At 33.3% G+C, this 18,897-nt stretch overlaps 1 protein-coding gene across 1 annotated transcript in view; it reads right to left on the reverse strand.

Moving 5' to 3' along the window:
- Nucleotides 1-1,446: 1,446 nt before the first annotated feature.
- LOC129619326 (craniofacial development protein 2-like) overlaps nucleotides 1,447-18,897 on the reverse strand; it is a 39,178-nt gene continuing 21,727 nt past the window's right edge. Inside the window, exons 2-5 of the mRNA XM_055534566.1 lie at nucleotides 14,080-14,083; nucleotides 13,664-13,750; nucleotides 1,976-2,703; nucleotides 1,447-1,926 (exon numbers count right to left, since the gene is read on the reverse strand). Coding sequence (XP_055390541.1) covers nucleotides 1,447-1,926; nucleotides 1,976-2,703; nucleotides 13,664-13,750; nucleotides 14,080-14,083 — 1,299 coding nt within the window. The remainder of the gene's footprint in view (nucleotides 1,927-1,975; nucleotides 2,704-13,663; nucleotides 13,751-14,079; nucleotides 14,084-18,897) is intronic.

An 18,897-nucleotide genomic window follows, 5' to 3' on the forward strand; every position in this document is an offset into this window, starting at 1 on the left:
GCGATCATATTTATACAGTCAATAGCTATTGAATCGATGCGACCAGATCACGGAAGATGTTTCGATCTGCTGCCGCATGTACCAGATCTCCGATGTTGTTGATTCCGGACCAGTTTTTGATGTTTCGCAGCCACGACAACTGCTTCCTCCCTACTCCTCTTCTGCCTTCAATCTTCCCCTGCATTATTAGTTGAAGAAGCTCATATTTTGTTCCGCGAATTACATGGCCAAAGTAAGACATTTTGCGACGTTTTAAACTCAGGAATAGTTCACGTTTTGTATTCATTCTCTGTAGAACCGCTTCGTTTGTAACGCGATCCATCCATGAGATTCTTAACATTCTTCTAAACGTCCACATTTCAAACGCCTCTATTTTATTGATGTCTTTGATTTTCAAGGTCCATGCTTCCACTCCATACAGGAGTACTGACCACACATAGCACTTCATGAATCGTAAGCGTAAGTTCAAATTTAACTGCCTGTTACACAAAATCTTTTTATATTTCATACATTTCTTGCCATTTCAATACGACATTTTATTTCCATTTCGCAATTCCAGTCTTCGTTTAACCAGCATCCAAGGTATTTATAACATTTTACGCGTTCGATTGGAATGTTGTCGATCTCAATCCTGGCCGCTGTGTACGGCGTTCTTGTTCTACTTACGATCATGTACTTCGTTTTAGATGCATTCATTTTTAATCCGAATGTTTTGCTATGGTGGTTTATTTTGTCGACAATATGTTGTAGGTCTTCTAAGTTGTCTGCAATAATCACTGTATCATCCGCGTATCTAATATTGTTTAAAAAAGTGCCGTTGACTTTTATCCCTACATCAACGTCGTTAACTGCTTCTTCGAAAATGGCCTCTGCATAGATGTTAAAAAGTAAAGGGGATAGTATGCATCCTTGTCGAACTCCTTTTTGTATTAGTATGTTGTTGGTCATGCCATACTTAGTTCTTATACTTGCTGATTGTTTCCAGTACAGATTTTCTACACATAGCATAATATTTTCATCAATTCCTATTCTTCGTAATATCTCCATTAGCTTATTATGGTTAACTTTATCAAAAGCCTTCTCATAATCGACGAAACATAAGAAGACATCCTTGTGCACATCACGACAATTTTGCACAAGTACCTGAATGCCAAACAGAGCCTCTCTGGTACCTGTCCCCTTTGTGAAACCAAATTGTGTTTTGCCCATATGTGGTTCACATTTCGTGTATATGCGATTATGTAGCACCTTCAAAAATATTTTCAAAGAATGGCTCATTAGGCTTATTAACCGGTGATCATCACATGTTTTGGAATTGAACTTCTTGGGAAGCGGAATGAAAGTAGAATTCAGCCAATCTTCTGGATAATTTCCTGTTTCAAAAATGCTATTGAAAATTCTTTTAAGCAGATTAAGATTTGAATCATCTATTAGCTTAATTATTTCCTATGGTATTTCGTCGGGTCCAGGCGTTTTGTTCTTTTTCATGGATTTTATTGCTTTTTTAATTTCATCTATCGTTATTGGGACTTCTGATAACAAATTGAATGTTTCAGTTGGGTGTAAATCTCTTGAGGTATCTGAGAATAAGTTCTTAATGTATTTTTCCCACTCCTTCTTTATTTCATCACTTTCAATAATGATTTGCCCATTTTCGTTACGAAGTGTGGTTGTATGTGATCTTCTATACACTCCAGATACTTCTTTAACTTTTTTATGTAAGTTAAAATCGTTGTGATTTTGTTGAAGTCTTTCGATTTCACTACATTCCTTACTGAGCCAATCTGTTTTTGCCTTTTTGATTGAAGATCTTATTTGGTGATGAATACTTCTATATTCTGCAGAGTTTTTGTTTTTGAAAGTACGTCTTTTTTCCATCATCTGCAATATTTCTGGTGTCATCCATTTTTGTTTTGCGACGTACTTCTTGTGACCCAATATATTTTTTTGAAGTGTCTTTTAGAACTAATTTTACATGATCCCAAATATTTTCGCTTTCTTCCATAACAGATCTTAGTTGGTTGTTAATTTCAGTAGCCAATTGATTCTTTATATCCGTATTATTTAGTTTTTCCACATCTATTTTGGGTTGACGGTGTTCTCTTCTAGTTCTAGCTAGTTTGATGTTTATTTTAGCTACTAAAAGATTATGGTCTGATGGAACATCGGCTCCTGGATATGTACAGACCGACTTTACAGATGAGCTAAAGCGTTTGTTTATTAATATGTAATCAATTTGGCTACGAATAATGTTTCCTCTGCTATGCTGGGGTGATGTCCACGTATATAATCTTCGATACGGTAAGCAAAACCATGTATTGGTTATTTTAAGTTTTTGTTCCTGGCAAAACTGTATCAACCGATCACCTCTTTCGTTTCTCAAACCCAAAGCGAAAGGCCCAACTATTCCATCTACTCTTCCTGCTCCAACTTTTGCATTGAAATCTCCTATCACCATATTGATTTCATGAGGTTTTAGTTGTTTCATGAGATAATTAATTTGCTCGTAGAGTTCTTCTATCTCGTCTTCAGATGAATCAGCAGTAGGGGCGTATATTTGAATGATGTTGAGTTTTACTGGTTTAGCATTTATTTTCATTAGCATGATTCTGTCTGAATACGATACACATTCTGTTACATAATCTATAATTTTATCCGTAGCTATAATGCCAACGCCATTACGATGAGTTGAGGTATTGTTTCCTGAGTAATAAAATTTTGCAATTTTAAAAACATCAATACAAAATAATTGGTGTTCAAAACCAAATCGAAAACTAATTTCTTAATTAAATTGTAAACTTGAATGAGAAAGACTTGAAGTAGAAATTTCAATTGTTTCTAAGATATATAATCCGAACCACTACCTCGATCACATTCGATTTAAATAAGGCTCCGGCATTTAGAATTATAAATTGTTTGTGAAAATTTGTGTGGTCAATTAGTTTTTGAGTTATCGTTGGAGCGGCCGGACAAACGAGCAGATATAATATGATTAAATCGACTTAAAATTCGGCACTGATCAAAGACATACGTTCGTACGGATATGAAGACATTGAAATTTGATCAACTTGATATTTTTTTGTCAACTTGAAAAAATGCCCCTTTCTAGTCATTTGGATCATAGAAAAGTCAATGGACATTACTGTTAAAATCCTGAACTATATGTAACTTGTTTAAATCGATAATTAATTAAGAATTTTTTAATTAATTAAGTTGTGTTTTTCTGTTTTGTTTTTTTTTTCACATTTTAATTTAATTTTGAATCACCTTTTTTATATTGAATAACACCTTCACGTAATTTACAAGTTATTCTTTTAAGCGTTTACCCTACTATGTAAGAAATGATTGCTATGGTTTTTACGTTCTAAATATTTGCAAATTATAAAAAAAAAACTAAATTTTCTTCATTCTTTGAAATGTTGAAAAAACTTAATCTAATTAACACTATTCCGTTCTTTACAATTTTATCACGTTTTACTTTTATATTTTAGCGTAAAATTTAATGCTACTCATACATAACCATATAGGTAAAGAGTAGTATTATTACAATTATGAGGTAGCGAGTTTTGTAATAAATTGTAACCTTTTGAATTATAGCAATTCATTGTGTTCTAGACAAACAAATTCTCATTATTTTAAGATTTTTCGAATAAATTTCGTTCCAGATATAGACAAACGCCCATACCTTAACAATTTTTTGAATTAATTTCCAAATAATCAAATGTGGCAACCCCTTTCCTCTTGCAATGTCAGCAGCTATAAAACAGCTTGATTTAGTTCACAATTTGTCTCAATTTTCATATCTCATCTTCCGCAAATTATTTCCTTGTGTTCTCGATGGTCATATAGGACAAGTTTTTTTGTTATATTGGGATCAACTTAATGTTGCCATCTGAACTACGATCTTCTTGTTGTTATTGGAACAATCTTAATAAATTCAATTTTACATTTTTCTTACAACAACTATGTATATCTAAAATAACTGAGATAAATGACCGAAAATTTCAATTGAAAATTTTTAATTTATCACAGTGTCATTTCGATTTATTTTAGCCTACCCTGATAACTGCTAAATCAACTTGTCTAATATAATTGAAATTAATTTTTTTTTCTTTTCGTTTTCTTTCAAATTTGCTTTACCAACTCCGTCCCCATAAAATACTTTTTTTTCTTGTTAATTTCAATCTTTCAACATATAATAACACCATTTTATTTTAACCTTCCGCTTAAAAAGTTCTTAGTTTCCTTTTTGTTTTTTCTTGATTTTTTTTATTTTTCCATTAAAGTCCTCGAATAATTTATAGTCCAAACTATAAATTTCTAATTTTCTAAATGTCATCCAAATATAGCGATTTTAACAGATTTATTGCAGGTAATTTTCAACAAACAAACTCGAAAACAAATAAAAATAATTGTGTGATAAAAATAGAGAAGAGCGAGAGAAAAGGAAAAAAGTAGTGAAAAACTTTTTAGTGGTTTTTATTCCTCCCCTCTTATATTTTAGTTCAAAAATGCAACTGAATTGAATGTGCCGAATTTAAAAATTATTTTCTCACTTAAAAAATTTTTTTTTTCGAAATTAATTTTTTTCTCTTCTCCCAAAATAAATTACCAAAAAAAGAAGGAAAACTTTTTGGTACTCACTATACATACATAATAATACAAATATAGAATTTTACAATTATCACCTTTTTATCTAAAGTTGGTGGTATGCACTATGAAAGGAGCGCAAATATTCAACACAAAAATTTCATTTATTTTAGTTTTTTGTTCTCTTTTCAGTTTCCATTTTGGTAACAAATTTTCTTATTCTCCAACGTTACTCGTTATCATTAATAATATATTATTACCATTAAAATCTACCATATATGCAAGTGCAAAAACTTTATACGTTTTTAATAAAATTTACAAGGAACCTGAGAGATAGTCAAACTAAATATGGGAAGGTCACAAATTTAAAATGTTTATTATATATAGGGTAAGTGATAAAATTTAAACAAAAAAATTATATAGAGTAAAAGAATATACTAGTATAGAAAATCTTTTTTACAGAGACAACATAGTTGTTAATTGTTATATATATCATAGTAAGTATATACATATGTATTTACTATAATATGCTTAAATCCTATAAAAATTTCAAAAAAATTTACCAGAAATTTCAGTAGAAATCCATTAAAAATTAAAAAAAATTTAGCTAATATCGCCTGTTCACCAGAACCAATCTCAAAAACTAGACCAACCTGTCCCCACACGCGTCGATCAAAAACGTCGAGCTAATCTTTTCCCTGCGGCGTCATCACAAGTAAAAAATTGTTAACAGAGCTTTTCGTACAGTGAAAAGATGCAACGGACACCTCCAGAACAGCCGTGGAAGCCGACCGCATTGGTCCAGGCACTCTCAGAGAAGGTAATTACTCTATTTTTACCCCGATTTGTCTCGAAAATCCACATGTTTCACTTTGCGGCGCCACACCACAGACGTAAAGGTGACGATCGCCCTAGGAAGGGCCATGTATAGTTACAGTGCTACCCTAAGACTAATGCCCCAGGTCTTTACAACAAAACTCCTACACGCCTACATAACCGCCCTTGCTCTTTCGATGACCCTGTCTTTATTAATATGTCAGGAGAAGCGGTCATATACATAGATTTACCCCATAATACTTAACTTCGCTTGAGTGGGCAATGCGTTCACTAAACAGAGTGAGATCGTTAATCGTTCCCTACTTCAACCTTTTGTGAAAGCAGCCAATATGCTTTTGCCGGCATTTATGTTTAGCACCACGCCTTTGTATCACCTTTCTACAAACCTTAGATTCCGTTGTAGAAGATCAAAGATCGTGTTCTGAAATTTTCCCCGGACAACAAAAGCCACATCATCAGTGTGAAGACAACGATCAAGTCATTCACCACAATAGACCACAAGAGGAGCGAAAACACCCTTTTTTGTGGGCACCCCCTTTGCAACAGAGATATAGAGCGTGTCATCAGCTATGGGGGACTTAATAATCCTCTCCTTTAACGCATCGACTTTGTCAGTCGATAGTGATATAATGATTTTTTTTTTAATTGGTTAGTCCGGTTCTTCGAACTTTATTACCACTGTTCTTCATTAATTTCTTAGACATAACTTAAACCTAAGACATAAAATTTCATTTCTACTTGTTAATAGGACAAAAAGTATAATTCTTGTCGTACTCCCTCCACAAAAACTCAGCCAATTATAAAGTCATCTTATTTTGAATTTATTAACAAAAATATCCCAACTTCCTCCGAAGAAATAAGGCGACTCACTAAAGAAGAAACATTAATTATCGTACGGTAATATCGGCTTAACAATTTTTAAAAATAGAACCTACCGAACACCACCAAAAAATTACACAATAATAAATAATAGTACAGTACGACACACATATAACGATTTTAATATCATGCAAGCATAATATCTTTGCATTTGCATGAAGTTTTTTCATTTATTTTGTGAGACATGACGGCAAAAAAAAAAAAAAAAACAAAAAATATGAGAAAAAATTTATTCTGTTCAGATTTTTTAAAGCTTAACCCTTTTCCATTAAATTTCTCAATTTTTTATAACAAGAAAGAACGAAACGAAAAAAAAAAATATGTAAGCGTAATAAATAAATAAAAGCACATTGTACCTAACATACAATTTTGTATGTACGTTACATTTATTATACAAGGTTAAAGATATGAGCATTACTCGCGCTCAGGTGAAAATAAGGATAATTTTATTATTGACTCTTACGTTACGAAACATATATCAAGACATTATTATTACATATACGCTTACACGGCATACTGATAAAAAAAATTACAGAAACAAAAAAATATTATTTTAACCCTTAAAGGGTATTCAGGTTTTTTAAGATTTCTGATCTACATGAAATATATTCGGAATGAATTTATGTTAAAATTTTTTTTTTTTAATTTTTATTGTGTCCAAAGAAATTGTGAATTCAAATACCAAAAAAAATTATTTGCGCGGGGCACATTTCATTATTCATATGCGACATTGAAATATTCAGGCAATTGCATGCACTAAGTATAATAAAGATAAAATTAATGACTTAAAAACTTTTATTACGTATAGTTCTTTAACGGGAATAAAATAATTTTTTTCCAGTTTATTAAGTCTTCCTATATTGTTTTATTGTTTAAAAGAATATTAGTGTGGGTTACCAAATGTTTAATTGGGATTATCCAAAGTTTTTCTTCTCCTTTCAGTAGGATCAGGGCACGTTATCATCTTAGTATATATGTTGCACTTGATCGGTCACCCGAAAATCCTGACAACCACGACAATCAGTCGATGGCATGTTTTGAGCAATCTGTTATTCTCTGTTATGTTTCAATGCTGAAATCCCGTTTCGGTTGCCCTATACATCTGCAATGCAATTTATACCATCACTTAAAATTTCTATTTAAACTCTCATAACAATATGGCATTAAAAGAATTATTTTGATTGCCATTATTTGTAAAAGTGCAAAGAGTATGCGGCTTCAAAATATTTTTTTAAACAATCATTCAAATTGAAAACAATATCCTTTTATTTTCTTCCTTATTAAATTTAATTTCATATATGTTATAAAAATAAGTCTAGTAATTGTGTACGAATGTGGACTTGCTACGTATATTCTAATAAAAAAAATATATATATTAAATTGTATTACTTTATCCTATTACAACTACTATGCACTACTTACACAATATAAATAATTCGTCCTCGCGTATAAAATCCTTAAGGTATAACTGTCATAATAATAAATTTACTATGTTTTAGCAAACTTGACTCGGTTTTATGTGTGTACATTTTTATTTAATTTTTTTTTTGTTTCTCTTCCTTTTTTAATTTCTTCTTATTTCTTCTTACAAACTTTATATACTATTCAAGGTCATAAATAATGACTTTTCAACTTTTCAGGATACTTTCTACATAACACCACCACGACCGCTACCCCCATCACCGTCAGTAACCTCAATAATACTAATGATAATAATAATTGTAGCGAGAGAAAGAAAGAGAGAAAAAATACATAAGTAACCATGATATAAATATGCAGGTATGTTATAGTATGTGTGTTATAAGAATGTTATTAAAACTGAAGCAGAAAAAGTTGAAAAAAAAATATTAAAATGTGGCCATGGATTGTAATTCCAAAAACTAAAATTTTTTTAAGGGATCTTCATTATAATTTGTAATCTTTTACCATGGAGAAAAAAAAATATAAACTCAAATCAGATTAATGGTTTGCAAAGAAGCACATTTCCCTTCAATGATATTGAAAACACTTACTGAAAATCAGCAATATTTTGTTTACATTGTTCTCTTAGTGTTATGATATACTACAATTGCATACTTTTAGGAAGAGAACGGAAAATTAAAGAACTACTAATACAATTATGGATTGTATCCTCCGCGGCAGTATGGGACTCTCTTGAGAAGCTCAATGAGTTATCCAGATGCAACCGGGTCACACTAAGTTGGATGCCGGGCCATGTGGTCGTAGAAGGAAATGATGCCACACATTTCTTCTTGGGCCGGAGCCCTTCTGCGGAATCGGACCACATACTATTTGTTGGAAATTAAGGATGAAATCAGAAAGAAGGCGGTCGGAGCGCTGGAGAAGTCTTCCGGGGCTGCGGCAAGCCAGGGATGACCAGTAGCGATTTAAGAAAATTATAGGGATGGGCAAGAACCAGGTGAGAGTCCACACCGGCATTTTGACGGTTCATTGCAGGTTTAGGGGAAACCTCAGTAGGCTGGGCCTGGAAAATGAGGATAATTGGAGTATGAAGAGACCTCGGTGCACCTCCTGGGGGAGTGTGATGCTCTTGCTCATAGGAGGGGGGAGGTGCTGGGGGGATTTGTTCTAACGGTGGCGAAGTTATGGTCTTTTGGTCCTCACAAGTTGCTTGAGTTCATCAGGGGGTCGAGCGTCTCGAGCGTGTGTTGTAGGGCATGCCCCGCACTCGGATGAGGGCACACAATAGATCCTTATACGTGGTCACGGTGCACTGCTGCCCCCGTGGTACAAATATACAAATCTACAAATATTTATAGTCTTCGGAGAGTATATTTTCCTCTTGTACTTACGAGACAACATATTTTCCTCTTATTAAAACTATTTTTCCTTAATGTTATAAATGAACAAACAAATATGTTATACTCTGCGAGGTTATCTCTCATACAAGTATAGAGAGAGTGAGAGAAAAAAAAAAAAAAAAAACAAGTTAAACTACAAAAAAAAATAAATGTTGCAAAATATAATAAAGTCAAAATAACTAATAAAAATTAAGAGATAACTGAAACGAACATCTGGTAGACAAAATGGAAAATAATGATGCGGTGGTCGGATATCTTCGTATATAATATGGTTGGGTTTAGTATCAATAATAATTATAATTCTTCTCTTTTAAGTTTTTCATACAATTTAATTTTTCTTGTTTTCTTTGCATAACCCTAAGTTTTTTTTATTATAGTCTGTAGGTGTATACCAGAGTATACATTTTTAAGGATAATGAAAAAAATATGAGATTCTACGTATAAAAATTTAAAAATTTTGTATGTAATACAAATTACACTAGCTACAGAAGAGTAATTTTACACTTTTGAAGGAAAAAGAAAAATTGTATAAGTTTTATGATGGATTGCAATCTAGATTTAGCAAGAGAAGATCAAAAAAAAATTTACTTTTCAAATATCATAAACTTTTTAAAATTTTCTGGATAAATTTTTTTCATTTTATGAATATGTTTTTCTTTTTTAGCCACTGCAGGGCACTTAGCTATAAAGTAAAAGTAAGATCGTTAAATTTATAAAAAGTTTTGTAATTTAGTAGAAAAAAATTGTGATGAATGTAGAATAAAAGATTCATTAATTGTGCTAGCTATACGCAAAGAATTTCGTTTTAGATTTTGAATCCGAAAATGTACTAAACTTCGATTATGAAGTAAAAATTATGAGAATAATTAAAGACTTCCATGCAGTTTCATGCACTTTTGGTAAATATTTCACTTAGAAATCGGAAGGAAAATGTGTTCAAATCCCAAAACAATTTGGTATTTATTCTAAATTTCCTTATATCTAATTCCCTAATTCCTAAAGGGGTTAAAAATTATTCAACATCCCTTAAAAAACTCAAATTGTATTGTAATTTATCCAATCCAATAATGACTCTTGGGTTCCTTCCTGAGTGCAGTCGAGCACATCAATAGCAGTTGGGAAAATGCAACGACATGCTGTGCGACAAGACAATTTTTACCTAAGCTAGATCCATGTCGCACGACGGATTTGATATCTCTTCCGCAGGGTGAGATGGGAGCTGTTATACGGGCTATAACTGGACACTGTCTGATAGGTGATCACGTCAGGAGGATGGAACAACCCACTAACTATTGCTGTGACTGAGAGACGGAGGAGAAGAAGGAGGAGATGGTCGCATTTCTCTCTGCGATTTATGGAGCAGAGGCTTTAACCGATTTATAAAGAACTCAAGCTGGTTCATGTGAGGGTGGATAAGTGGGGATCCATATTACAACCGACTTACTTGGATTAAATGCATCTTTTGATAGCCGCGACTTTTCCAATCCTCCCCTCCAAAATTTAATAAATTTCTCTATTTGTATACACATTTACAGCAGTATAAAAGTATATTTGTTAAATTTTTTAACTGTTATACTGCGGATTATTCTACTCCTACGGATTATTCTACTCTACATTTTTCGTAGCTTCAATTGAATCAATTTTTTCGCCTTAAATATTAAAATATAAAATTTTGGAAAAAAAGATTACAATAAAAACAAAAATCAATTATGGGAATCAATTTTCTTCTTCATATTAATTTATTTAATTCCATTTTGTAATTACGAGATCTCAAAGGATTTGTTTTGATTTCATATTATTCTCATTAATTTGTAATTAAATATTTTAATATTACATTTTATTACAATGTTGATTATAGTTATGTTGGTAGAGATGAAATCCTATATAGAAAATTAAACGCACCGAGGTGATGGGAGCTCATTATTCTTCTGAAAAATTATTCGAAAGGCGAATTTACTAATAAAAATTTAAGGAATTGAACACAATGCTGAACTGTTATATTGAGCCTATAAAATTTTCTATATTTGATTTTACACCTCATTCATATTTCGTTCATTTCGTTAGTATTTGTTTTCACAGTAAACTTTTTGGTCGTTCCATTGCAACAAACTTTTTAGAATACAGTGATTCCGTTTGGTTTTTCCTCTTCTTATTTGTTGGAAATACTCAAACACTAACTAATTAAGATTATTAAGTATAACTTTTGAAATTAATTTTCATTTTTCAATTAATTAAAATTTTTAGAGAAAAACAAAAGTTTAAAAATAAATTATTTTTGAACCAGTGTGTGTAATTTTAAAGGACCTAAATTTCTAATATTTTGTCATTTGATATTTTACGGTTTAGGTATAATTTGCATGTATGTATGCATGTTTCATGGTTTATGCGAATTCTCTTAGGATCGCAATGATTTGGCATATTTAGAGAAAAATAATTATTTATTAAATTAAAAATTTAAATATCTTTCTCATTTTATTACGTTTTTTTTTTAATTATACTTTAATGTTGCTCTTTATTTTAATTACACGAGGAATTTTATGATGAGAAAAAAACCCTCTTCATTTCTTCTTTAAATGAAGAATTTTAAATGAATTTTTAAATTTAAGAAAGCTAAAAGTTAAAGAATTTCTTTTTGAGTCTTTAATTTTCTCTCTCATTTCCCTTCCCCCTACTCTTTACGTGTTTATATACCATATTTTTCTTCTTTATTACTTTAATAATGACATTGTACCAAAACCATTATATTTATTTTTTTTTTCAGAGTAATTCTCTTATTTCTTTTCATATATACATACTTTTATTATACTGAGGGCAAAAAAACAAAAACAAAACAAAAATTTGAACTAAATGTCCTTTTTTTTCCTGTATGTAATAATTTTGAATTGAGTCATAAAAAATAAGAAATTATTAAGTATTTTATGTGAGGGAAAATATTATAAGAAGAAATGAAAATAAAATGTCAAAACGGTAGTAGCACAACATAAGGTTTTTATTATTTGTACAAAAGATGGCAGCACAACAAAAAAAAAAAATAATAGAACAAAAATGTACGCAAAAATAAAATTTTCTATTATTTATCCTTTTCGGTACATTTCAAAAATATATACACACACATACTTTTATACTGAAAAATATAATAAAAATGTGTGAAAAACTCAAAAAAACCAACAAGGAAAAACAAAATTACATATACACAATTTAACCTTATTATTATAATCATTATTATCATTATCATCATCACCATCATTATCATCATTATTATCATTATAATCATGAGCAAAAACAATCATATTATTAATAATAATCACCAATATAATGAACAATTCAAATATTACCACTATATTAACGTCCGCATGTACATCAAATGTATTATATTATACATAAAATATTTCCCATATAGGTCATATTCCAAATAATTTTTAGTACATATTTTTCTCAATAGTTGAATTTCTTAATCATTAAAATTAAAGATTTTGGGAAGATATCAAAGAATTTGAAATATGGCTTTAATTTAAAAAATTGCTTTAAAATTCCGGAATAAAATTAAAAATTACAGAAAATTAAAATTATAACATTTGATATTTCAAGTTTTTGACAATTAAATAACGTTCCGTCAATTGTCAGTGAATGAATCAAAAGCAAAAAGGGATAATCATTTGCATTGTTAGAATATAACAATTCACCAATAATATAAGACGGTCCTACTTGTATCTAGTCTATAAAATGTTTAAATGTCACATTTAACACAATTTTTGTAGAAAATGGCATCCTATTAGCATGCTACTCCAAGTTACTCGAAAATTAATTTGAAGTCTTAAATGAAATTCTTGAAATGAGTGCAATTATCTAAGAATTCTTTTAAGCAAATAATGGGTAATTACAGATTTAAATGATAATTAGAAATGTCAAAATCTTTAACATATGTCTGACATACAAAAAATTACTTTAAAATTTTCAAATGAAATGGGTTATACTCGTATCACAAAGAACTTCTTAGAAAACCTCTTAAACTATTAAAATAATTGCTAATTAAATTGTTTATAATAATAATGAATAATTTGCATTGTCATTGAGTTCTTAAAATTTCTCTTTAGTTTCTGACACAGTGACCCACCTTCTCATTTTCGATCTATAAAATTCACCCATTTTTGTTTTACTGTCTAATTATCACTAAAGAAATGTAAATAATTTTTTTTATAGAAAAATTCAATTTACAATTTTATTTTTTAAAAGTGTCCACCATGTTTTTTCGCAAAGTGCCACAAAATTTTATTTATTTTCATCTTTTGCACACTTATATATTTACGCAAATAAATTTATTATTATTTAAACACGATTAATAAGTTTTGTTTTTTTAAATGTGTTTATATATGTGTGTATAGTATTCTCTTTTATATTATTGTAAGCTATATTTAATGGTATTTTAAGCACGTAATAAAGAGTTTATCTTAGCATAATTTTTCATTATATACAATAAAGTTCATTATATACAATATACAAATATTTATACATACATATATGAAGATGCTAAGAACCTTCATTCTCATTTAAATCATTTAATCCCATGTGTACTCTTAAATTTTCACAAAATTTTTCGTCTGTTTGTTGTCTTTGTATAATAGCTAAAAATAAAATAATATAAAATTAATGTAATTTTATTACTACATACATAAATATACTCTAATACACACTAGGTCCTAATTTATATTACATGAATATACAAAAAAGAATTTTTTTTTTTAATCGAAACCTAAATTACACCTACGCAGAGTCATGTAAAGCGATAAAACACCTAATAAAATGTACTTAATTCCTGAGGGTAATTTTATGGTCAGAATTCTCTTATATTTTAATTGCGTATTTTTAAATTACAATTTAATTTTGATATTAAAATTCAAAACCAATTCAACTGATGAACTGATAACAGTAAAGGTAATTTAGTTGTACTCACTGATCTGAAATAATTTAAAATGATAAAAAAAAATTGTGTAATGGTAAAAAATACGAGTGTATGGTAGACTGGTTATCCCTTGTCGTTTTGTGTATCAAATTTAGCTAAGATTGTTAAATTTTGGATAGGCTACTCAATATCTGAAAGTGGCCCCTCTCTCCGTCTACTATCGCGCCCCCTCTCTTCCTAAAAGTTCTTCATCGAAACCGATACTTCTATGATAAATTCGAGTATCTTGTGGGAGTGGATTTCTATCAACATTTCTTGAAACTCCTTTCTTCCATTGATGAATGCCTCATACTCACTGAAATGATTCACCTAAGTGTCGTCCATTTCGCCAGATAACCAGCAAGTACCCTTTCCTTCCAGTCCTAACATCTTCATGTGACCATAAGTGTAATTTATAATTCAAAACAATGGGGTAATTTTCGTCTATTATTTCAAAAATTTCTGGCTTTTCTTCTTAAAAAACCTTGACAAATAAAAATTTGACAACTTATCAAATATCCTCTGATATTACTGCTATAGGTACTTAATTATCTTGTTGTTCAATAAAATGAGAATATCGTTGGGAACAATATTTATTTTTAATCGATTTTCATAAAATGGACAATTTTCATTATTAATTTTTATGCGTTTGGGGGGATAAAATGAAAAAAATCCCACAGACTTTTGATTACTCGATTTTTATTTTTATAATCAAAATATGATACTCGTAATAAAATAATCTTTAATTTAATGAATTTCTATAAAAATATAGAAGATTTGAACTTGAAACATAAAAAATTCAAATGAATTTTCAAAAAATTTATTTGGTTAATTTTCTAAACAATGATTTTAACGCACTCTCACGAACGCGTTTTCATGTGTTGAATATATAGGAAAGGTGACATGATAAGTTAATTAAGATTTTATTATAGCTTAAATTTTTAATCTTCTTTGTGGTGATTTGAAGAAATTTTGTACTTTTAAATATGACTAAGATTCTATAAGTTTTACTGGTGCTAGAGAAACAATCCAAAGTAAAGTACAGCAAAATTCCTAAGAATTACTTTGGATGTTTAGCCAAGATGAGAATAATATCTCAAGAACTAGAATTAGAAAACAAATATAGTGAAAACTACTGGCTGCTCCAAGTCGTAGGTGTAAGATGTTGCTATATAACCAAACAATTAACAAAGCTTATAAGGACAATGAACATACGGTATGTTTTATGGTAAGGCACAGGTGTGGTGCACAATACATAGGTAGTTCATATGCGATTATGTAAGTATAATTTTTATACTCGTATCTAAATGGACACACACACTAACAAAAATACATACTTACATAACACCAAGGGGCCCAAAACCGCACTGTCACCTCCTAGTGGTGGGCTCCGGTAATGGCGGAGGATAGAGGGGTGATTGAAACGATCAAAGTTACGTTCGTGTCGTGGTCATATCTCGCGGCGAGCTTCTTGCTTTGTGAGTTTCAGCCCTATATCTATACGTCAGCTGACGACAGGCGTCCCAAGTCAAGGTGGAACAGCATATGCCGATGACTGCGTGGCTAAGTCGTTAGTATGCGAACTCTGGATAACCATGCCCTGCAGTTTAAACGAGCCTTCCCATGGTATGCCGGGCTCTGCCATGGGTGACTATACTTTCCCGCGCTGATCGTGGGAACAAAATGGAGAGCATAAACAATAACAACAACAACAACAGCAACAATAAGAACAATAACAACAGCAACAATAACAACAGTGACAATTACAACAACAACAATACTAAGGACAACATTAATGTAAACAGTTAGTGCTCAAGGGTCTGCGGAAACAGAGCTTCTCTCGACTGACGCAAAGGAGGAACTCCTTCTCACGCCGCAGATATGAGAAAGAAAGGCTAGAAAAGCTGAGGGCCTGCGCAGGGCTCTCAAAAAAGAGGTCGATGAAGAGCAATGTTGAGGGAAAGGTCCCTGGGAACATTCCTCAATAAAACCCGAAAATGACTTCTTATCGGGATGCAGTAGCACAGGTCAAGGTGGCCATCACTTATAAACTGCATCCAGAGGACAGGCTATCCGAAGTGTAGATGGGGAAAATCAAACTAGTCATCATGGATGAAATGGATAAAGTTGTGGATTTTCATCCACAATTCACTCCAGCGTTGCAAAGGGATGGATGGATATCCGTAACATGCAACAATCAAAACACCAGGGAGTGGATAACTAGTGTCTGCAGGAAAATAAAGCCTTAGGACGGTTGCAACGTCGTAGTACTGGATGGCGACGACATGCGCAAACAGCATATCTGCGTCACTTACGTGCCAAAGGATGAGACAACCGTTAGTCTCTCCAGGGACAAATTTCTAAGTAGGATAGGGAAGAAAAAACCCAGCCTCAAGATGAGTTACTGGAGGGTGCTGAGGATGGATAAGGAAAAGGACGGGGGCTGCTCCATCACCTTTTTCGTGGATGATTCCGGATTGGAAGATCTACGGAAAGCGGAGTTCCGACTTTTTCTGAACTTCTTCCGTGCTACCGTTCGGGTTAAAGGAAGAAAATCCTCTCAAGGTGCTGGCGGCAGGGCAGGACAAAATAAAAATCCAACGCCCACCACGACAACGACGAGAACTTCAGGCCAACCGAAAGAGCCAAAACTCATTGGGAAGTCTGAAGTCGCTCCGAAAATGGTGGCAAGGGAAACGGAAGAACCATTGACCAGCTTCGGATACAAGCGTTCCGGGTGAACCAAAAGAGTCTAAACCCATTGGGAAGCCCGGCACTGCTTCGATCTTTGCTGTTGGAGGGGCTAGTGTGGCACCTAGAACGGCAAAAGAGACTGTGGCAGGGCAGGCTCCCACCAAGATGCGTAAAAAGGCGGCAATGTGAAGCAAGGCTCATGCAAAGCCTTTGTCTAAAGGACCAAAGCCCATAGACAAGATCCGGAGGAAATGATATGGCTGTGAGGTGCGTCCAAATAAATATACAGCATGCTAGGGCATCTACTGATGTTCTAGTTCATATATTTAGGAAGGATCACCTCGATGTCGCCCTTATCCAAGAGCCTTACATAGTGAAGGATCAGATTAAGGGCCTAACAGGTGAGCTATTGTATGATAATATAATTGGGGGCAGGCCTAGGGCTTGCATTTTATTTAATAAAAGGCTAACGTATTTTCCCATTTCAGATTACTGTTCTAAGGATCATGTAGTTGCGTTGGTGAAGGTGAAGTCTTCCGGAGGGTGGACAGAGTTCGTTGTGTGCTCATCCTACCTCCCGGGAGACTGTGCCCACCTAGGCGAGCAACTGAAGGATCTAGTGTACTTTTGTGAAAGGAGGAACTTGCAACTTATAATAGGAAGTGATGCCAATGCCCACCACACCGTCTCTGGAAACAGTAATATAAACAAAAGAGGTGATTGCCTACTTGAATTTATATATAGCAATAAATTAATGGTTATGAATGAGGGCAATAGGCCGACATTCATAAATGCAATTAGGGAAGAGGTCCTTGACATCACCCTTTGCACTGAGTTTATCGGCAGTAGGGTTAGTGGATGGTGTGTCTCAAATGAGACATCCATGTCCGATCATAGGCAGATTAGGTTTGATATCATGGTGTCCGGGGGCCTGGCAGAAGAAATGTATCGGGTACCCCAATCCACAGATTGGATTCAATTCGAAACACTCCTCATGGATGGGATTGGATCCATTCCCGCTTCTGTCAGAACGGTGATGGATATCGGACTGGCCAGCGAGGCTCTGACGGCGGCTATTACTAGTGCCTACCATGGGAGCTGCCGCGCTAAGCCGAGGCGGAGAAATATGAAGTGCCCGTGGTGGAATGAAGAGCTTTCAAGGCTTAGACTAAAGACCAGAAAGCTATTCAATAAGGCCAAGGCGGGTTCGTGGGAAGAGTATAAGGACTCACTCACGAAATACAATAAAGAAATTAGGAAAGCAAAGAAAACTTCGTGGAGGGCATTCTGCAAGGGCATTGATGAACTCTCCGGCAGTGCGCGTCTTCACAGAGTGCTTCCCAAAAAGTATGCCAGCGGGTTGGGCCTAATGGAACGGCCTGATGGCTCTATGACTGAGAACGGAAAGCAGACGTTGGAGCTTATGGCGTCAACGCACTTTCCTGACTCGGAAATTCTTCGGAATCACTCAAATGCGGTCATTGAACCGAGGGCATCCTTGCCCAGGAGGGATGACTGGCAACGATTCCGCCTGGTCTTCACTATGGGCAGGATTAGATGTGCTGTTTTCTCTTTCAGGCCCCTCAAATCTCCTGGTAATGACGGGATATATCCTGCATTTTTGCAGAGGGGTTTTCAACATATCGCCAGAGCACTGTTGGAAATTTTTCGTGCCAGCTATGCATGGAGTTACATCCCTCAGGCATGGAGGGTGGCTAAAGTGACGTATATTCCGACGGTGGGTAAGCGACCAAGCAACCACCCAAGGTCTTTCCGTTCAATCAGCCTTACTTCTATTCTATTGAAAGCAATGGAAAAAGTGGTTGATAGTTTTATACGCGACGATGCACTGGGAAGCAATCCCTCATAAATCTCAGTACGCCTACCAGTCGAGAAGGTCTACTGTACTCGCTCTGCAGAGTCTGGTGGGGGTCTTTGAAAACTCACTGGAAGTGCGGGAGGTGGCAGTTGGCTGCTTCTTTGATATAGAGGGAGCTTTTGACAACACCCCATATCATGTCATCTGTGAGTCGTTGCACAAACGAGGGATTGATGCGACGGCTAGCAGATGGGTTAATCGGATAGGATTATTAAGTCCACCATAGCTGACGATATACTCTTCATCTCCGCTGCAAA

This window comes from Condylostylus longicornis, unplaced genomic scaffold (assembly GCF_029603195.1).
Source record: "Condylostylus longicornis isolate FDR11 unplaced genomic scaffold, ASM2960319v2 ptg000011l, whole genome shotgun sequence".
Classification (NCBI taxonomy): domain Eukaryota; kingdom Metazoa; phylum Arthropoda; class Insecta; order Diptera; family Dolichopodidae; genus Condylostylus; species Condylostylus longicornis.